General features: G+C 47.9%; 1 protein-coding gene and 1 pseudogene across 2 annotated transcripts; both read right to left on the reverse strand.

The window, feature by feature from the left end:
- The window catches only part of LOC136503941 (nuclear pore complex protein NUP214-like), a 59,354-nt pseudogene extending 46,170 nt beyond the window's left edge, over positions 1-13,184 (reverse strand).
- Positions 13,185-13,560: 376 nt separating this feature from the next.
- LOC136549905 (protein OBERON 4-like) lies at positions 13,561-20,469 on the reverse strand. Of its 2 annotated transcripts, XR_010782095.1 has the most exons (3): positions 16,298-20,469; positions 15,228-15,852; positions 13,561-14,034 (listed from the first exon to the last, which is right to left on the reverse strand). XR_010782095.1 is itself a non-coding variant. In XM_066541340.1 (2 exons), the coding sequence occupies exons 1-2, from the start codon at positions 19,863-19,865 to the stop codon at positions 15,293-15,295; spliced, it is 4,128 nt and encodes a 1,375-aa protein (XP_066397437.1). In that variant the 5' UTR covers positions 19,866-20,468; the 3' UTR covers positions 15,029-15,292. The 2 variants fall into 2 exon arrangements, 1 of the variants encoding a protein (XP_066397437.1); XM_066541340.1 differs by lacking the exon at positions 13,561-14,034 and having other exon boundaries at positions 15,029-15,852; positions 16,298-20,468.
- Positions 20,470-21,991: the final 1,522 nt, after the last annotated feature.

Raw genomic sequence — 21,991 nt, forward strand, 5'->3', positions numbered from 1 at the left:
GTTCATTTCTAGTAGGGGTCGGAAGTGCTGACAGTTTGCGTTGGAAGTTCTGACCCAAACTGTCGGGACTTCTGACACGTCGGAAGTTCTGACCCAAACGTCGGGACTTCTGACACATTGGAAGTTCTGACCCAAACTGTCGGGACTTTCAACATTAACTGACTAGTGCATTTTGATTCAACTCTTTGGTTGCCGCTGTTTGGCTCCCTAAGTTTATCTAGTATCTTTTATACACTTTGTGGCTAACTTGTGAGGGATTGTATTACTCTGATTTGGAGTTTCCATTTTGGAAACTCCTATTACTAATCGTTTCCGCTTTTAAAGGTGTTGATTTTTCAGAAACGCCTATTCACCCCCCCTCTAGGTGACATCCTAGATCCTTTCAGAGGGATCTTATGGAGTTTTGGGCGATTAGCCTCTGTAATCTGCACCCCAACACCATACTGCACGTGTCGATCTTTATCCATTTCTATGAGGCGTTTCTCGGTGTTCTTCCACACTTCAACCTCTTCAGGCACCTGTTCTATCTGAAGAAGAAGGGGGGCAGCGGTTCCAAGGTGGTCGGCGGCGTGTACCTATAGCTCAGGGATGGGATGGCCAGCGAATACATCAACATACCGCTAAATACCTCCCTGAAAGGTTGGAATGCCAGATGGTTCTATATCAAACAAAGTCACCCAATGATTCAATGCGACGTCCACCACATCCCGGTTAACCATAGTAACTGGTCGGAGAGACCCAACAATGCTAACATGGAGCAAGTAATGGAACTTTTGGACTTGATTAAGGGCGTGGAGCTTAGGGGTGAACTGGTTGCAGCTAGCTTCACAGTGCGGTGCATCCAGCCCTACAAAGAGAGGGCCCACCCGACGTTCGACTATAAAGGTGACAACGATGGTACCCAGGAAAACACAGACCGTCTAACAAAGAAAGAAGTAATAGATCGTGCCATGGACCTATTTACTTCTAATGTCTCATTCAGCTGGCCAAAAGGAATGAAGGCTTTCAACTACACCAATCCACCTCCTTAGGTAACCCTTTCACTTTGCATTAATCAGGCATCAATTGCCGAGCAAAGGACTGACTTACTTATGTAAAGATCCATTCGCGGGATAGGGCAATATACTTTTCAAGCGTGCCGAGAGCCGATTGGCCGAAAGGAGTAGACATTCGGCGGCCGCTATAGCCCGAAGAGGAGGAGTCAAGCACCTCATCGGATAGTCCATCCCCAGTATCGAAGAAGATCCATGGGAAAAGACCGGCAGTAGATGAGCCGGTCCAAAAAAGGAGAAAAACCGCAAGCTATATTGCACACAAATCGGGCGGCATCTCGCTTGGTGAAGACTTAACCGCTCGACCACGAAGAACCGCTGTGCTGGAGTGGTCGGACGATGACGAGGACCAGTCAGCGCATCCGCCGAGCACAAAGGAGCCATCGTCGGATGCTGAAGTTCCCGAGCAGCAAGCAAGGAAAAGTTATGTGCGGGCAACGACAGAAGTCCCGGCGGTGTAGACGACCAAAGTCCCCGAGCAACAAGAGGGGATAACCATAGAGCAGCACACAGAGGGGGCCCCGAGGCACCCAGTAGAGCGACAGCCTACTGTAGAGGAGCAGGAATCCTCCCATCAGGCAGACCAAGCAGCAGCGCCTGGGGGATTAGGCAGGCATCGCCGGTTCAAGAAATTTAATCGGAAGACCAAACCGTAAGTATATTTGCCTTGGAGTAATAATATTGTTCCTTGATTTCTCTTGGTTACTGACAAGCCGATATTACGCAGGGCAACACCGAGGCCCATAACCTCAATAGAAAAAATGCCAATTGCTCCCGACTGGGAGTCCTCGAGTGCTCGACAAACAGAGGACGGGCCAGCTGCCGCTGCCAGCGGTCCTGGCGACGGTGAATCATTGGCGCACACGACAGGCGCGTCGGCGACCGCGACCGAGGCTACGACCAAAAAAGTTGATACTTTGGGAACAGAAACTGTAGCTGTTGTTGATGCGCCGAAGGCTAAGGATGCAACTCCGTCAACGACCGAGGAGCAACCTTCACCACCCACAACGATGCCAGGAGTGGTCGGAGCAGTTGTTCAACCACGGAGTCCCTCAATGGTGCCTCAAGCGATGGTGGAGGAGGACGAGGTTGTGGAGATCGAGCGTGCCGCACCTAAACCCCAGTCCGTCCAGATTCTCCGAAAACACGGGGAAGAGGTAGTAGTTGTCGAGGAAGAAAACACCACTAGGGAAATAAAGAGGTTGAAATCTGCCGTTGCTGGAGTTATGACTCAAATCGAGGTGAGTACCGCACCTGAAACACTGATATATGTTATTGGAGACCAAGGTTTATCTCTAGCATTGTTCATCCACAGGGGATAGCTCGAACAGCCGAGCAACGGCACCAACTGATGAAGAGGATGGAGCCCCTTGCCGAGGAAAACAAGAAACTCCGGGAGGCGTTAAATCTTTCGGAAAAGAGTATTAAGAGGGCCCAGCTCGAGCGGGACCTTACAGAGTCTAACTCACGGGACCTTGAACATTAGAAGGGGGTTATGTCCGAACAACTAATGGCTGCATCCGAGTAGTTGAAGAAGAAATCCAAGCAACTGGCGATTGCATCCGAAGAGCTAAAAAATATGTCTGAGCAATTGGGCAAGAAAAACAGAGAACTCAAAAGTAAATCCGAGCAGCTCGGTCGGAAGTGCCAGCAGTTCGAGGATGTATCCAAGCAGAAATCCGGTATACTTTATCACATAATGAACTTTGCAATAGTTGGCCATCCGTTTTTTCGATAACTGTTGTGCTTGTAGAGCAAGATGCAGAACTCAGCCAGCTTCGCCAAACCATCGAGCAAATCCAACAAGAGAAAGCGAAAGAGTCGAAGTGAGCAGATAAACTGGCCAAAGAACTGAAAGGTAGATACCCCCTGATCAGAAGTAATATTGTAGTACTTTTCTGGCATGATGAACCATTGTAATTCTTGTAGATTATCGCCATAAAACCAAGGCACAGTTCGATGTGCTAGTGCAGGAAGCCAAAGTCCAGAAAGACAACTTCAACACTATAACCGCTGCAATAAAACCAGTACTCGACTGCGTCGACATTGAACCGACACCCCGTCCTGACAGAGGCAGCAAGGGCCAGACACCATCATTCAGAGATGCAAGGCAGCGTGGGAGAATTTCAAAAACTTCAACCGCGACGCCGTTTTGACCGCCGCTACTCATGCCCTTGTAGTGGTTCGGTCCCACTATCCATCTATCGACATCCAATTGATAGGTGGTGGGTTCGCCGATGGGCTGAGCGACGCGCAAACCCAGTAGCTGGAGGATGATGTTGAAGATGCAGCAAAAATGCTTGTCGGCGATATAGACCTGTTTGGCGAAATAGAAGCTGTTGGCGAAGCTTAACAAACTGCTCGGATATTATCGCCTGTACCACTTACTTTATTTGGCGATGAAGAATCATTTGTATTAACAACCCGATGCAATTATGCATAATATAAGCAGTGTTCGATCAGTTAGTTTGCACTAAACCTGATGCTTTAGCTAGCCCGTAATCCGTAACGCAGAGCACGGAGCCCGTGCGCATGTTGGAAAAACAAGCGTTATCATAGGACCGTAGCCTACCGCCCAACACGCAGAGCACGGAGCCCATAGCACATGTGGTGGGATATTAGAGCCTTGGTGTCCTCTATAATTATCACAGCAAAACACATGCTACCCAGCGGCCAATTTGAGTAACTTGGCGAGAAAAATAGTTAAAGTGACGTTCGAGCAGTTAGTTCATGCCTAAAATTTAGGCCTTGACTAGCCCATAGTCCATAACGTCGAGCGCAGAGACCCTGACACGTGTAGGATGAACAGGCATGACCAAGGAACCGCAGCCGACCAACTGTAACACAGAGCGCGGAGCCCCTAAGCACGTGTAGGAAGTAATCGGAGACTGGGTCTTCTCCATAGAAAATAGAAAAGAAAGACGTGTGCTGCTCGACGATCGGCGAGCTATGTTATGAAATTTGGAACGCAAAATCATCGTCGTTTTTAGGAGGAAAACCTATGTGATCCAGAGAAAACATAGTAGGCGATTTTTGGAGAAATCGTGTTCGGCGATTTGGAGAAATCGTGTTCGGCAATTTGGAGTTAACGTGTTCAGCGATTTGGAGAAATCGTGTTTGGCGATTTTTGGAGTTAACGTGTTCGGTGATTTGGAGAAATCGTGTTCAGCGATTTTTGGAGAAATCGTGTTTGGCGATTTTTGGAGTTAACGTGTTCGGCGATTTTTGGAGAAATCATGTTTGGCGATTTTGGCGTGCTTGGCGAGCGTATGGGAAATCGTCATGGAGTGGCGTATAGCCCGATAACGGTAAGTGAAACTTATAATGGAGGAAAAAATAGAGAAAAAATTATGGAGACCAGAACTTTATAAATATGAAAGTAAAGAATATATATCTGTGTTGTTTCTGGGATAGAAACGTATAAGGTGCTCTATGTGCCAGGAGTTAGGAACATCGACTCCATCTAAGTCACATAAGCGATAAGACCCTAGTCGAGTAACACCATTGACGATGTAAGGGCCCTCCCAGGGGGGAAGACAGCTTGTGAAGCCCTTCGGTTTTTTGTTTCCTACGTAAGACGAGGTCGCCGATCACGAAAGAACGACCTTTGATGTTGCGGTTGTAATACCTTCGCAGACCTTCGAGGTACTTGGCTGTGCGAACACAAGTGATCAGACGTTCTTCCTCAGCCCGATCAACGTCTTCTATCCGAACAGCTAAAGCTTGCTCTTCATCATAACTTTCTACTCTAGGCGCTCGGAAAGCAATATCCGCTGGGAGTATGGCCTCTGAGTCATAGACCATAAAAAATGGAGATACGCCGGTACTACGACTAGCTTGAGTGCACAGTTCCCAGACCACAGCTGGTAGTTCTTTGAGCCATCTGCCCAGATGCTTTTCTTCTTTCTGATAGAGCCTTTTTTGAGGGCATCAAGGATCATACCATTAGCCCGCTTGACCTGGCCATTAGCTCTAGGATGAACAATGGAAACGTATTTAACAGAGATGCACCAGTCTTCGCAGAAGTCCCAAAAATGATCGCCGGTAAAAGTGGTCTTGAGGTCAGTGATGATGCTGTTCGGGAGACCAAATCTATGTATGATGTCTTCAAAGAGCTCGACTATTTTCTTTGCAGTAGATGAGACGAGTGGTTTGTATTCAATCCACTTGGAGAACCTATCAATGGCGACGTACACATACCGGAAACCTCCTGGTGCTGGCTTGAACGGCCCGATCATATCCAGTCCCCAGCATGTGAATGGCCAGAAAGCTATAATGGTCTGCAGTTCTTGTGCCGGTACATGTATTTGCTTGGCAAAAAACTGACAACCCTCACATCGTCGAACGAGATCTTCTGCATCGGAGATGGCCGTGGGCCAGTAAAACCTACTCGAAAAGCTTTGTCGACCAGTGTTCTCAAAGCCGCGTGATTGCCACAGGAACCAGAGTGAATTTCGGAAAGCAGCTTCACGCCATCGTCTTGGATGATGCACTTCTGCAGTATCCCTTCCTTAGCACTTTTCCTCATCAGGCTACCATCTACCAGCATGTAATGCTTACTTCGGCGAATTAGTCGTTTGGTTTTGATTTTGTCGACGGGTACTTCATCGCTGGAGAGGTATTTGATGAATTGTTCCCTCCAATCGGCGACCGACGAAGGTACCGCAAGTACCAACTGCTCGGCAAGGGGTACTTCTACAACTTCCTTCTCTTCTTTAATGGATGGTGCCAGGAGGTCTTGGACAAAAACCCCTGGCGGAACTGCAGCGTGAGAAGATCCTATCTTTGATAGCTGGTCGGCTGGTTGGTTTTGATCCCGTACCACGTGGTGGTACTCGATACCGTAGAATTTCCCTTCAAGCTTCCTGATTTCGGTGCAGTATGCGTCCATTTTCTCACTGGAACAGGACCAATCTTTATTGAGCTGGTTGATAACCAGCGCGGAATCCCCATATACCATGAGGCGTTGACGCCGAGCTCGATAGCTATACGGAGACCATAGAGACATGCTTCGTATTCCGTGGCGTTGTTGGAGGCCGGAAAATGTATGCGAAGAACATATCGGAGTTTATCCTTTGTCGGCGTGATGAACAGAATGCCCGCACCAGCACCATTGATGTTAAGGGCGCCGTCGAAGTACATCACCCAGTGCTCGGGGCAAGTGGCGGTAATGGGTTCTTGGATCTCGGTCCACTCAGCGATGAAATCAGCAAGCGCCTATGACTTAACGGTTGGTCTGCTTCTGAAGTCAATGGAGTAAGTGCTGAGCTCAACGGCCCACTTGATGATACGACCATTGGCCTCTTTATTGCAGAGAATATCCCCTAGAGGGAACTCGGTGACCACGACGATCTTGTGGTATTCGAAGTAATGTCAGAGCTTGCGTGAGGTAATCAAAATTGCATATAATAGCTTTTGCACCTGAGGATAATGAGTTTTGGGCTCATTAAGTACCTCGCTGATGAAATAGACCGGACGTTGCACCTTGTAGGTGTGTCCAGTTTCCTCGCGTTCGATGACAATAGCTGTACTGACAATGCAAGAAGTGGCGGCGATGTAAACCAGCAGAGTTTCATCTGGTCATGGCGCTGTCATGATTGGAGGTTTTGTTAAAAACAACTTGAGCTGCTCGAAAGTTGTGACTGCCTCCTCTGACCAAGAAAAAAGCTCAGAGGCCTTGAGGAGCTTGAAGAAAGGTAGCCCTTTTTCACCGAGGCACGAGATAAAATGGCTTAACGCAGCCATGCAGCCTGTAAGCTTCTGTATATCCTTGACACACGTCGGTCGTTTCATGTTGGTGATGGCAGAGACCTTGTCAGGTTTGGTTCGATGCCCCGAGCGCTGACGATGTAGCCCAGTAGGATACCGGATGGAACTCCAAAGATGCACTTTGAAGGGTTCAGCTTCCATCGGTATTTGCTCAGGTTGGAGAAAGTTTCTTCAAGGTCGGTGATAAGATTGTCGGCGGTTTTAGTCTTGACAACCACGTCGTCGATGTAGGCTTCAACGTTGCGACCGATCTGTTGGTCGAGGCACGTCTAGATAGCCCTTTGGTAGGTCGCTCTAGCGTTCTTTAGTCTGAAAGACATAGTGGTGTAGCAGCATGCACCGAAAGGCATGATGAACAACCTCTTGACCTGGTCTTCTTTCTTGAGGGAGATCTGATGGTAGCCGGAGTAACAGTCAAGAAAGGAGAGCAACTCACAGCCGGCGGTGGAGTCTACAACCTCGTCTATCCGAGGCAGGCCGAAGGGGTCTTTAGGGCAGTGTTTGTTAAGATCAGTATAATCAACACACATTCTCCATTCTTTATTCTTTTTCTTAACAAGAACATGATTAGCTAACCAATCTGGATGATACACTTCTTTTATAAATCCGGCAGCTAAGAGCCGTTTTATTTCTACCATAATGGCCTCCTTTTTGTCCAGCGCGAATTGGCGAAGTTTTTGCTTGATCGGTTTAGCAGTCGGCGAGACATTCAAGTAGTGCTCGATCTTCTCCCGCGGTACCCCCGGCATGTCTGCAGGTTTCCAAGCAAACACATCGGTGTTGGCACGTAGGAAGGAGACGAGCGCGCTTTCCTATTTGGGGTCAAGGTGAGCCCCAATTTTCACCGTCTTGGAAGGGTCGTCGAGGCCGAGGCCGATCTCCTTGACTTCCTTGGACTTGGCGGAGGCACGAGGAGGCTCTAGAATCTCCATGTCGTCAGTAGACGCCATCTTGGCTTCGGCGACCACGCTAGCCATCTAGATGGAGAGGTCGGTGGCTTCAGCGGGGGCAAGACTTTCTGTCTCGCAGGCGTAGGCAACGGAGAGGTTGGCCCACAGAGACAGGACTCCTATGGGCGAAGGCATCTTCAACACCAAATACGCATAGTGTGGAACGGCCATGAACTTGGCTAGAGCCGGACGCCCTAGTATGGCATGGCAGGCGGTGTCGAAGTCGGCGACGTAGAAGTTGATATGCTCCACTTGGTAGTTGGTTGCCGTGCCGAACTGTACTGGTAGGGTAATTTCCCCAAGCGGTCTGGATGCCCTGCCAGGTACCACGCCCCAGAAGGAGGAGTCCGAGGGCGTGAGATCTGTTGCCCTGAGGCCGAGCTCCCTTAGGGCCCTGGCGAAGAGTAGATTCAAAGCGCTCCCACCGTCGACAAGGACTTTTCTGAAGAGCACCTTCTGGACAGTCGTGTCAAGGACGAGGGGAAAACGCCCTGTGTAGGGTATGTCCGCCCACTGGTCGGCCCTGCTGAAGGTGATGGGGACTTCAGACCACGGACGATAGCTGGGGTTAGCGGTAGTTTCCTCTGAAGCGATGGTGAGCACTCGTCGGGCGGTGAGCTTCTGTTCCCTTCTGCTCTCGTTGGAGGCGAAACCCCCGAAGATGGTGGCGACCACCTTGTCATGGTCCTGGAAGGCATTATTATTATCCCCAGGTGGTCGGCGTCCTCCGTTCCCACCATTGTCATCATTGTATTTTTTCTCCTGGAACTCCTTAGCCAAACCAAGGCAGTCTTTCATCTTGTGTTTGGCGTTCTTGTGCAGGGGGCACGGTCCGTTGAGGATCTTCTTGTATTGCTCATCGTAGTTACGCTTGGCGCGCGGCACATTGACGTTGGCAACAAAGTGGTCTGGTCGACAGCGGTGATTCTAACCAGGTTTGAATCCATCTGGCCGATCACGTCCGCTGTCCCGATGGAAAATGCGGTCATCGTAGTGGTGATCGTTGTGCTGTCGGTCATCGGTGCGGTCATCGTGGCGGCAAGGCGGGCGATTAGTGCCTGTATCTTCATTAAAACGCACCTCGGCTTCCTCGGCATCGGCGTACTGGTTGGCGGTTGTGATCATCTCGCTGATGCTGGTAGGTGGCTTTCTGTTGAACTTAGAACGGAGTTCGCGGTGATGAAGTCCTCGGACGAAGGCGGTGATGACTTCGGCTTCCATGATGTTGGGAATAGAATTCCTCATCTCGGAGAAGCGTCTAATGTAGCTGCGGAGTAGTTTGGACGGCTTTTGGGTGATGTGGCTGAGATCGTGCTTGCTGCCTGGTCACCTGCATGTGGCCATGTAGTTGTCGGTGAAGACTTTCTTTAGCTCTTCCCAAGATCTGATCGAGTCTAGGGCAAGGCTTGTGAACCAGCTCATGGCGGCTGGCGTGAGCATGACGGGGAGATAATTCGCCATGATGTTGGTGTCTCCTCCGGCGGCACGGATGGCGGTGGCGTAAGCTTGCAGCCACTGAGTTGGGTTCATCCTTCCTTCATAGGGCTCAACTCCGATGATTTTGAAACCACGGGGCCATTGGAGTGTTCGGAGCGCCCTGGTGAATGCTGGGGGCCCTTCCGGGTTGTCGGGGCCGATATCAGCGTTATTGCCGGTGACGATCGGCTCTAGAGCTGCGTCCGGATTACCGTACTCTTGCTCGTACTCCTGGCGGCGTCGTACTTCATCTTCATGGCGCCCGAAGCGACATTGATCGATACGCCATCGTGCATCCCGAAGGTTACTGAGGTGCACACGGGCATCCTGTTCGACCTCTTGGTCGTGCTGGTGATGATGCTCGGCGTGGTGGCCTCCAACTCCCCCCTAGGGAGGTAGTGACTGGTCGGCGAAATGGCTTTGACTGGGGCGGCGATTGGATCTAGGATCGGCGAATCGCGCTTGTGGAGCATGAAGGTCTCTGAACCTCTCGGATCTCATTGACTTGACAGTGTGCCGCTTTAAGCATAGCGGCGACCTTGGCGAGCTCGGGCGTCTGCGGGAGGTGTGCAAGTTCGTTGGCGGCCACCGCTAGATTGGCACTCGAAGTTTTGAAGACGTCATGGCCGTCAACGTGGAGGAATTCTTCGTCGAGGTTGCGATGGAGGGGCCTTCCTTGTGAGTCAAACTGGTTATCACGAGCGGCCTCGGCCATCGCAAGGGCGCGTTCGTTATCACGGCGTTGCGCGCGGTTGACGTTCCTATTTTCACGGGCGGCGCGTTCCTCATCTGTTTCGCCATTCCGAGGGGGCTGTCGATGCTGACGTTGAAGATTGCGCCACCCCGGAAAGGTAGGAGAAGGGGTTGCTCGGTGAAGGTCTCGGCGAGGGGTTCCGTGGAGCCTTGAGACTCTGAGTCTGGATTTTCCTCCAGGATAGTTTGGAGGGATGTTTCGGGACCCCGGCTGGCGTGCAGCATGTTGACGGTTGGTGGAAACTGGTCGGCGACCTGGTCGGCAAATTTGCCCCTCAGGGCGTCCTGATATGTAGCGGCGGCGCTGGTGAGCCCGAAGGGCAGGGCGGCGAGCCCCGAAGTTTGCCGAGCACTGAACACCGATAGATCAGGATCGGAAGGTGGTCGGTGCTGAACAAGGGTGTCCAGAGCCGACTCAGCAATGGAGAGGCAATCGGCGAGTTTCAGGCCAACCCGATCGATAGACTCGATCAGATCGTCATTGTTGACATGCCTCCTCCGGTAGCGAGGAAGCGAGCGGCGAGTAGCCGATGAAGTCGACCCCGGAAGTGGTTCCGAGATTGGATCTGCAGTCGTAGGTGCGAGGGTGGTCGGCGCAGAACGGATCTGCACCGGCTCGAGAAGCTCTCCAACTTCGTCGGCGTTGATGACCCACGTGATGGATCCGACCGTGAAGATCTGGCCGGGTTGTGGGAGGGACGAAGAGCATGCGAAAAAAGCCATCTTGTTCGACAAAAAAACAGCACGCACACCCCTACCTGGCGCGCCAACTGTCGACAGAATATCGTCGGCAGTCCACCGAGGGGTATCCCGCGATGGTAGATTAATCGACAGAGGAACGTGTAATCAAGAACAAGAAGGCAACAGAGACACACGAGTTATATAGGTTCAGGCCGTCAATATGACGTAATACCTTACTCCTGTGGTCTGTTGGTTTATATTAGCTATCGTATGATTTGCCGTGATTTTGTAGGGGGTCCCTGCCCGCCTTATATAGTCTGGGGGGTAAGGTTACAAGTCGGTTAGATCTGAGAGATAACCGGAAAGTAATAACAGATTACAAGAATCATGGGATCGTACGTATCCTAACAGATCTCGTAACATCTTCAGGATATCCTCCCCATGCCTTGCGGGAGGCGCCGAGCAGAATCGTGCCCCGCAAGCCTCCTTCTCGTGGGCTGGGCCGCCCCTGGAGGCGTAGCCCATGTGGCCTGCCGTGGGTATCCGGGGTCGTACCCCCACCGTAAGTTTGTTCCCTCTTGCAACGGCAATATGATTTCCTTCCTTGCAACAGTCAACTATATACATTTCAAAAAGATAGCTTACTTCAGCTTGAGAACCAAGACAGTGATGGTTAACTTCAGTTACAACATTGCATCAGTGATGGCTAGCAAATAACTAACTTTGCAAAAAAAGCTAATGCCTCAAACTTCAAAGCAGAATGCATGAAGACCTCAGAGTAAACAATGCATCTGAAGATAAAATATAATATTTTTGCATTACTATTGATGTACACTTGTACAGACCTCCAATAAATTTAATGTAGTCAGCCTTGTTAAGGAAGAATTTGTTGTTGTTGTTGAGGCGTTGTTAAGAGTAGCTGTTAGAGAAAATAGATCTCGAAATTACTCTATTGTTGTGACTGCAATTTCCTTTATTTTGAAACCTGTAGCATGTAAGTAATGGACATGTTTTCATTTGCCTGTATCATCTATGCTATAACATTTGGAAACTACAGAGTACAGAATCATCATAGAACAATGAACATTCTCACCAGTAAACACCGAAGCGTCATTCATACGACTGAACTTCACTTAAGTGGAATCAATTAGTTCCTATAGTGAAGTACATGACATATTTCACGCACTAAGAATGTCATAGCAGCAGTTCATGATATGTGTCTCAAATTCAAATGCGTTAGGAATAATATTAGGAAAAGACATGGACCTGCATCGACGTTTTCCATCACATCCTTCAGGCCTTCACCCAAACTCCCATGACACAGCAACCCACCATTTGAGAGTACAATATATGATGCAGAGGCATGATTTAACCACTTGAAATCTTTCACAGTGCCAGCTCGTCCCAGGCTACATGATAAGGATGGTACCACATCCTGTGCAGCGCAATTGTTAAGAAATGTTATAATCTTGACAAAAGCCATAACACCTTCTCTAACAGAAGCTTGTGAATAAGCTAATGGCGCTGAAAACAGATCAGATCAATAAACAGCACAATGCAGGGCTTATCCAGCAGCGTGAAAGGAGTAACCAATGCTGAACTCCCACAAGGCCACAAGCCCTACTACTCAGAGAGAAGCATCATGGATATGCCCCTATTCCATTACTGACTATAGTGCTCTTACATGAAAAAGTCACTCAAGTTTGTGAAGAAACTAAATTAATCAGTCCCGTCGACTAGTCTTCTCATTTCACGTATTACTGCACTAGCCTATATAGAAATCCAGCATGCACAAATTTTGCAGAGATCCTGAGGAAAACTGAAAACCTTATGTGTGAGCAGAGACGCCAATGAGAAGAACTGGATCTCAGTATCTGTGCAGGCGGCTAACACAGACTCATCATGGGAGAGCGCGATGAGGGATACACCAGGGAGGGGCACGTCGGCGACGTAGCAGTCCTGCGCGCAGCGGGTGCTCGCCTTTCCCTTCTCGCGCGCCTCCTTGCTGGCTTCGATCAACTCCTTCGTCCTCACAGCTATAAACCCTGTAAACGGAATGAGAAGCCCTAGTTAGGCGGTGAGGTCGAGACGGGAATGCCGAGCGGAGTAAACATTCGGCTCGTTGATACCGCTGGGGTGGGCGAGGAAGACGGTGGCGTGGCGGTCGGCGACGACGAGCAGGCGCGCGGGAGGGGACAGCAGGTCGAAGAGCGGGAGCGGGTTGGAGTCGGTCGGGAGGAGCGGGATGGGGTCTCCAGCGAGGCGGAAGACGAAGTCGGTGGTGCCGTCCTCCTCGCCCTCCACCTCGTCGGAGAGCTCGAGCTCGCGCGGCGCCCCCATGGCCAGCGGGCGCGCGCGGGTATGCGATGCAAAAAGGCAATTGGTAGCAAGTGCTGCAGCCTGCAACTACAATGGCACCGCCTTGTTGCTCTACAGGAGCCAAGTGTTTCGGCCAAAGTCCATGCTCGTCTTTGATTTGTATCTTTCAACTTTCAAGCATAGTTTACACTTTCAAGCATAGTTTACACGGATTGTAATCTCATCAATGCGTACTAGTAGAACCTTGTACTAAGCCGATCTTGTGAATGAGGCTGTGTTTAGTTCCAGGAACTTTGGAATTTGGGGCTACCGTAGCATGTTCATTTTTATTTGCCAAATAGTGTTCAAATATGGATTAATTAAGCTCAAAATATTCGTCTCATAATTTTCCACCAAACTGTACACGGACCGCAAACATTCTATAGCACTTTTTGGGATATTGGGGTGGAACTAAACAAGGTCTGAATGTATCGGTGCCATTCCCCACTCCCCAGTGACCTCTATTTTTCAGCGCAGCTATGAGTCAAGGCCAACACAGAAACCGTTTCTGATACAATACCACACGAAAACTGGTACTAGAAAACAGTACCATGTACCATTATATACAATTGGAGCAGGACACACATGTGAATTTTGTTCGTTAGACGCAGAGGGGCTACACGTTCCGTGCGAAAAAACGGACTTCTTGAATATAGCCGAATCCATGGGTATCTCCATGACGCGTATTGGCTACTGATGGGATCCCTTCTGCAACCTAAAATTTCAGGAATCTTCCGGCGGCGGCTGCTCTCTGCTTCTCAATCCTGTGCTTTCCCTTGCACTAAAGTCATTACTTCATACATAACTTGATGTCTAATTGCCGAGAATATTTGGTTACCCCTCACTATATCGATGCTTTCCACCTTCTTGTCTTGAAAGTTGTAATGAAGCACTAATCGTACTTGAATAGCAAGATTACCACGTGGCCTTCAAGGAAGACGACAAGAATGTTGTCGACAATATATGCAAAACAACATCGTTCAAAGAAGAAAACCCTATAAACAAGAGAAAACCAGAAACATCAGCATCTCTGTTCCTTTTATAAACTAGTTAAAAAAGAGCCTCCAGCTTCATAACCATGGTTTTTTTAATCGGGAGTCTCTCCTAGCTTGTAGAAATATGAGGGTTGGAAACTAATTGGCCACTGCTACAACTAACTGCCGCAGGAAGCTTTTTACATTTACTAGATATCATCAACCATAAATAAATAAGAAAAACTAATGCAGATACACTCAGGTTTGGCAGGAATGCGTGCTCTATTCAAATCGTAAGTGGAGATAAAATGATCTTGTGTATACTATTGAATATAACACCACTTTCCTAAAAAAAATTTAACACCACTGAACCAGAGAACTTCCAATGTACCACATGAGTCTTGAAAAGAGACTAGTGTTCGTTTTCTTGGGTAGAAAAAAAGTAGCAAATCCGGGTAGGAAAAAAAGGCAGCAAGCGCTGCTGTTCTAAATAAGCACAAGTATCGTCTCTGATCAGCTAGGGTCTATTGTCTTTGTGAGCAAACATTAAAAAATACTACACATCTGTAGTTCAGATCACAGAAAAAAAATGTAGCAGTGCCTCTGTGCAGTTCGAGAACATCTCAGGTGCTTACATTAAAAAAAAAAGGCATCAAAATGTGTACGACATGTTCCACCAAAAACGAGGGGATAGACGACATGGTTTGTGTTCATGCAAAATTTGAGATGCAACAAAAATATGTGCAAGGAGATACAAAAAGGTGAAATCAGCAACCCACAACTTGCAGTTCCATCAGCCTGTTCGCTTGTTCGTATACGATCGTGGATTATAAGCTGGAACAGTATTTTTCTCTCACACCAAACTAGCCAGCAGTAAATAATCCACGATCGTTTACGATGAAACGAACAGGCTCGCAGAAAAAAAAATGTAGCAGTAGCTCTGTATAGTTCAGATCACAGAAAAATGTAGTCGCGGCTCTGTGCAGTTGAGGTCATAGAAATCAAGAACATCAAATCAGGAAACACATGTGCATGTAGATAATTATTGAGAATATATACAGGAAGATCTAGAGTTTACATCTCATCATTTTGCCTATGTGATTGAAATGATCCAAAAGTCAAGGAATCTCTATCACAGCAGTAGAGAAATAGAATAATCTTACAGAATGCTAGTCCTAGAACAGGCAGAAATAATCATAAAAGAAAAAACTTACAACAATATGTGCAGGCTTCCTTAAACAAGTTGAGCAACTTCTATTTCTGCAATGGTAACCTCAGTTCATGTGCTTTGATTTTGTTTCAGTGCCTCCATTTTTGACAATAACTCCCCAATGCTAGCTACCATCCTAGTTTTCATGCTGTGAAATTCATGGTGTGTTCTTTCAATGACTTGGAGTTCTTCAATCTTTCGCTTGCGCTGCTCTTGTAACTCATTTATGTCAAGATCAGCAATTTGGGTGGCATAATCTTCCTCAATTCGTGCATTTTTTACCATAACAATATGTCTCAGATTGTCAACTTCATTGCGTGCATCATTTGCACGTTCCTGGTACATAAACGCTTCAGCCTGCTTTAACCTGATCAGGCTATCCAGTTCATCAGTGGCAGGCTTATTATCAATTGTCTGAAACTTAGCTTCACCAGATTTTCTAGGCACAGATGGGCTCCCTGTGGTAGGAAGAGCAGTTGTTTTGTCTAAAACTGGAAGTCCCTCTAAGGTAAATGGTATCCATGCTGCCTTCCGACTTGAACTAGGAATCCCATCAATAGCTTCAGAAATGCTGCATGGAATTCCTTTGAGTGGTACTGAGGGATCAATGCCGAAGTTAGCACCGTCATCTGAAATTTGAAAGTGAAGAGTTAGTAAAACTTTGTTTGATGACAAATGATAGCATGTATATTTACATTTCAACGTCATAGTCATTAGAGCATGGATACCTACCCCTTGCTAGGTGCTATACTGCTACTAAGTATGAACTATGAGTTGGATGATGATGCCACTTCAGTGGTCTTTTGGCCCAAGGCACTCATCAGATAGCTTTTGTAACCCTTGCTAGTGGTGCTATGAAGTATGAACTATGAGTTGGGTGATGCCATTTTCAGTGGTCCACATTATGTAAACTAGAAAGCCCACAAGCCAGTCTATTACTCTAGCTATGTAGATCAAGCAACAAGTGGCAGTAACCCAGTTATTAATCCTATTTCTCCCAAAGAAGAAAACATCGCATGGAACACAATAAAAAAGAAGCTTAAACGACATGTTAACTATGTTGAAGTAGCTTACCAGAAAAGAATGCAATGACACATCTGACAACTTCAGGATGATAAGCCTTGTTTTCTGACTTAATTAGCATCTGCTTCACGAAGTCCCTGACCCTCTTGCCCCTTACATCATCACTTGCAGAAAAAATTCTTTCTACATATTGTAACTCTCTAACCAGCATCTCGATCCTCCATTGCCGCGCACATGTTCGAAATACTTCCTTCACAAAACCAAACATCTCTGATGGGTGTCCACAGGCAGCACAGTGAAACTGCATCTCAGTAGTTCCATATGCCCTTGAAGCACTTTGCCCCTTTCGAATAAGAGAGTGGCGTAGGCCACAATCTGTGTGGCACCAATGAAGACATACATCACAACCAACCCAACTACAAGTATTAGACGCTGAGTCGAACTTTGAACAGACAATGCACATGCAAGAACTACAGAAACCAGTCTTCCTCTGACAAATTTTACAATCACAATCATCCACTGGCAGAATGCTTTGGCATGAGAGATTTCGGCATTTCAAGTTGAGAAAAATGTCAACCAAATTAGATGTAGCAACACTACTACTTTTCTTTATAAAATATGGAAGGCCAGTCCTTATAGCAACAAGTATCTCCATCAACAGACGTGGACATGATCGCAACATATCAATATTCAAGTCAGATCTTTTCTTGAGTGCCTCCTGCAAAGCAATTATTTGTCCTCTTTTATCTGGATCAACTATGATTTCAGAAATGGCCTCCCTCAAATAAGTTATAGAATTTTCTGTCATCTCTTGAAGCATCCTTCCTGTAAGATGCAAAGGTTCTGAAACAACCTTGGAAATAATCCTCTCAATGACACCAGCACCATTAATGACAAGTTGTCCCCCCTCCTGCCGTTCACCCCTTGTAAGGCTGTTGCTACTTCTCTCTCTTGTAAGTTGCCTTCTATGTCTATTATGTTCCAATCCAGAGTCGTGAGAACCACGACTATGTGTTGGCGACAAAACTCCTGGGATTTGTCTCTGTAGGTCAGTGGATATTCCACTGTTATGGCCTTTTATCCCAGCCAAAGTGCTATTATCTGCCATATGGCCATTTTGGAGTACTCTCTGAAGGAGTGGGGTAGCACTCCCCTTCTGTGTAGATTCACTAGATAGCTGAGCTTGCCTTCCTGTGTGATTGCTCGTCTGATCAACTCCCATAAAGAAAGGTTTGCTGCCTACTGAATGCTCATAATTGTCTAATGACTGTTGGGTGAGTGAGCAACTAGGATTGTGACCAAGTGTTTGAGAATTGGTCAATGGTATTGAAGTTGGGAACCCATCTGAGTTAGTGAGGAAAGATGATGACGGTAATGGCTGAGAACATGCTGCATGGACTAAAGAAGCAGTTTTAGGAATCGAAGACTTAGATCCAGAATTCTGTAAACAAACTGATAAGCTCAATGACAAATCAAGTTTCTCTAGCTTGATTGTGTCATGTTCTGTCTTTACAACAGTGGTTGAAGCAGATTTTGATGTTTGTGTTGGTTCTGCCCCAAGCTGCAATGTTGATTCAAGACCTCTTCCCAGTGAACTTGAATGATCTACTTTAACTTTCTTACTAAGGACATCAAATGCTATGCCATTTCCTTTATCTTCAGTCATCTCCCTTGTCATTAGATTTGTACTGGAAACCTCTTCCTTACTACCCCCAGCATGTTCTTTCGTTGGTTTAAGGAACATATGGGCACAGTCAGCTTTGGCCTCGATATCAAATCCTTTTACTTGTTTCTCAACATTTTCATGCATAACAGATGCCTCCTTTTCTACTATCATGGTTTCCTCTGATGTACCTCTTTTCCCACAATGATGCATCTCAAGTTCCCCTTCTACAGGCTGAGATGTGATATCTTCTGTTGGCTCATCCATCTCTCCAATTGCAGTTAATTTTTTAAATTCTTTACTTTCAGGAGCCTGTTGGTTTTGAGAAACCATCACCTCTCCCTGCAGCCCAGTAGACATATTACTCTCGCCAATTGAATTAACAGCACTGGAGGTTACTTCTCGCACAACTGCTTTACCGAGCATCGCTTCCTCCACCATATTGGATGAATTACTTTGTTCTGCTACAACAGTGGTAATGGCAGTTTTATCCATTGTCAACTCTCCTTCATGCATGGCTTCCTTAAGCATACCAGAATAACTGACCGGTTCCACAGTACCGATATTATGGGCAGTTCCATCCAATATTATCGTTTTTTCCTGCATTGCCTCCTGCGGCAGATCAGAAGTGCCAGTATCAACCATATCAACAACATCGGCACTTCCATCATGTTGCATCACTTCTTCCTGAAGGACTTCCTGCAGCATATCAGAGGAAGCTCTATTCACAACCTCATCAACAGCATGGGCAGTACTGTCTAACTCCAACACTGCATCCTGTAGCACTTCTTGCTGCATGAGAGGTGAAATGCTCTTTGCAACCTCAATAGCAGCATTGGCAGTCTTGTGTAATGCCATCACTTCCTGCGCAGCTTGACTAAAACTGGATGAAGCACTCTCTCTGACTTCATCAGTATCATTGTTAGTTTTATCTCTTGTTGTTGCTTCTTCCTGAGTACCCTCCTTCAGCATAGTAGAGGAAGTGCTCTCCCCAACCATGTCAACCGAATTGGTAGTCTCTTCTTCTGGCTTCACTTCCTCCTGTAGCACTCCTTGCTGCATGGGTGATGTGGTTAGCCCAAACTTACTAGCATCAGTGGTAGCCACACATAGTGCTTGTACCTCATGTCCTCCACTGACTTCCTCTGTAACCATCGTTGAAGACTTCTCACGCGCTCCATCCATTGCTTCAGCCAGCAGTATACCATCCCTTTTCTTGCCTTCCTCCTCCTTCGCTGCATTGTCAGCATCAGATGCACTAGAGGCTCCATTAGCTTGACCTCCCAAATTTGCTTGGACCCCAGAATTCAATTTCTTCACCTTACCTTGCTCCAGCCCCTTCTCCTTAACACGGCTTGGCTCAACCTGCTTCCGATGCTCCACAGCAGCAGGCCTGGCCTTGGGCTCAGCATCTGATGCGAGCTCCCCTTCCTCCACCTCATTGACGCCGGCAGTGTGCTTCCTCAGCTTCTCTGCCTTGGCAACCTCAAACCTCTTTCTCGGCTCACTGGGCGACCGTGACCGTGACCGCGACCGCCGCGGCTGCCCAGGCAGCGATGGCGCTCCCAGCCTGGCGGGTGCCCTGTACTCGTCAATACACTCGGCGTCCCTCCACCCGCTTCGCGGCCGACGCCACGTCGAGCTGCCGTCACCATCCCGCCGCGACCTGTCACGCTCCGACCGGAAACCCTTGGGGAACTCCCGGCGGAAGCCAGAGAAGCTCTCGGACCGGTGCATCGCCCGGTCCGCACCATACTCCCTTGGGGAGGGGTACTCTCGGTACCGGCTGTCGTGGAACCTGTCGCCGCCGCCACCGAACCCCTTCCGGCGATCGAACCTGTCGCCCTCGTACTCCCGCGGCGGGCGCCGCGGCGGTGGGGGCGGCGGGGGCCCGCGGTCGTAGAACCTCCGCCGGTCGTCGTCCAGGCCGTCGCCGAACGACCTCTGCCGCTCCATGCCGCCGCCGAGACCAACCCCGGCCCTCGGATTCACCGAGAAGGGTGCGGGTGGGGTTGCTCAGGGGAGATAAGGAAAGCCAGGAGCAGCGCTCACGGGGAAAGGCGTGCGCGAGATGGTCACCGCTCCAGCCGCATCCGCATCCGCACCCGCTGCCGTCCCTCTCCTCTCGTCGTCTCTAGCCGCCTCCTCTTGCTTCCGAGTCACACCTCTCGCTCGCTCCCGGCCACTGCCTCTAGGTCGCAGTCAATGGCCGTCGCCTGGATTTGGACGCGGGTCGGAGATTTCTCCCCCGGCTCACCGCGGTAACAGAGAAATGCCCCGGTTTTCTACCGCCGAAGGTGGTGGGTAGGGGGCTAGGGTCAGGGACACCGGACACGCGGCTCCTGCGTCCCCGGCGCCAAGCGGCCCGCGTGCCACTGACTTTCGGGCGTGCGGCTCGCCAGGGCCCGCCGTCATCGACCGAGCAGGGGCCCGGTACAGAGAAGATGTGTAGTGTGGGTGGAGACGTGCAGTCTGCGTCCACTCCACGTGAGAGCCCCGGACTGGCAAAGCGCAGGGCGGAACAGGCAGCGCGGGTCGGCGCCGCAGCCGCTCGGCGCGTGGCGGGAGGAACGGGAGCGTGGACGCGCGGGATAGGGTGGCGGTGGTGGTGGGTGTGGTCGAGGTGCGGACTGGGTTGGTGGTGGGTGAGCGGTGGGATGCGGCGGGGAGGTGAGTTGATGGCTCGTGGGTGGGGCGAGTCGGAGAGTGGGGGAGGTGTGGGTCAGCTTTTTGACTGCTGTTTCCCTAGGTCGGAGGGAAGAGGAATCGCCGCTTGGACCTTTTTGACCTCCAGGGTCCGTCATGGCGTCATCCGCAGTCCGCGCCCCGCCCACCCCCGCCCCCCGATGGAGAAAGTAGCTGGGTCGGGCTTCGTTCCCGGACACATCTTGGACGGGCTGCCCACCATTGGCTAAGAACCCAAGAACTTGTGTAACCCTTTCTAAAGTGACGGCCCATCACTTCCAGTGGTTAACATCAATAACACTAAAAAAAGGGTGAGGCCCATTTAACCCATATTTTGTCGCTGAGTCAAAAACAAGCCTCAGCTCCAATACTAGACCACTGGGAAAAAAAACTCCAATACTAGTAGAAATAATACATCTTTTAACTTTTGAAACATGACAAATACTCCTTTTGACCATTTCAAAATAGTTTCTTACATGGTTTTGATGATGTAGCAGAGGCTCACATGTCATGTCGTCTTTCTTTCTATATATAAAAAGTTCATACTTTTTATAAAGATACTGTATATCAAAATTATAAAGATCAATGTGATCTACAACTTCGCAAGTGACAACTTTTTTATTTGATATCACTTAGATGCCCAAATATTTGCTATAAATCATCATATTTTGAAATTTAAATTTTTTATTTTTTTAAACCACTTCAGGATGTTGACATAATATACACAAATGTTGTAGATCTCAATATGATTTACAACTTTGTAGTTGACAGATTTTTTTTTAGATTCTTTTTGTATGTGTAAATATTTATTTTAAGTTAAAGGATTTTGAACTTCGGATTTTAACATTTTTCAAACCACTTGGATGTTAATATGATCTATACTAGAGGTGTGCCCTCAACCCGATCTACAAATTTGTAGCTAATTATTTTTTTAAGATTGTTTGGGTGCCTAATTATTTGCTTTTAAGTTATTAGAGTTTGAAATTCAAAATGTTAAATTTTCAAATGACATTGAATTGAATGGAGAGACTCTCTATACCAACGTTGTAGTGCTCGATGAGATCGAAATATTTCTTGTTAAAATTGCTTCATTTAAGATCGTTTAAAAGCTTAAATATTCAATAAAATATGACATGGCTAAAAAACATACTCCGTTCGTCCCAAAAGAAGAACATGAATCTCATCTCTCGAGGAGTCAATTAATTTTGACCAAATATATAAAAAAAAAAGAGCATTGATGTTTATGATACGTAATAAGTAAAATTAGATAAATCACGGAATATATTTTCATAATAAACTTAATTGGAGATTTAAATGTAGATAATATTTTCTATAAATTTAGTCAAACTTTAGATTCTTTGAGCTCTTGGGAAGCGAGATTTACATTCTTTACAGGA

Source organism: Miscanthus floridulus, chromosome 1, assembly GCF_019320115.1.
Source record: "Miscanthus floridulus cultivar M001 chromosome 1, ASM1932011v1, whole genome shotgun sequence".
Lineage (NCBI taxonomy): Eukaryota > Viridiplantae > Streptophyta > Magnoliopsida > Poales > Poaceae > Miscanthus > Miscanthus floridulus.

Bases quoted from the DNA above. Each gene is read 5' to 3' on its own strand.
- LOC136549905 (XM_066541340.1), bottom strand. From the start codon at position 19,865: ATGGAGCGGCAGAGGTCGTTCGGCGACGGCCTGGACGACGACCGGCGG. The intron at 15,853-16,297 runs GTAAGCTACTTC...TTCAAATTTCAG, and splicing joins TGTCATTGCATTCTTTTCTG to ATGACGGTGCTAACTTCGGC.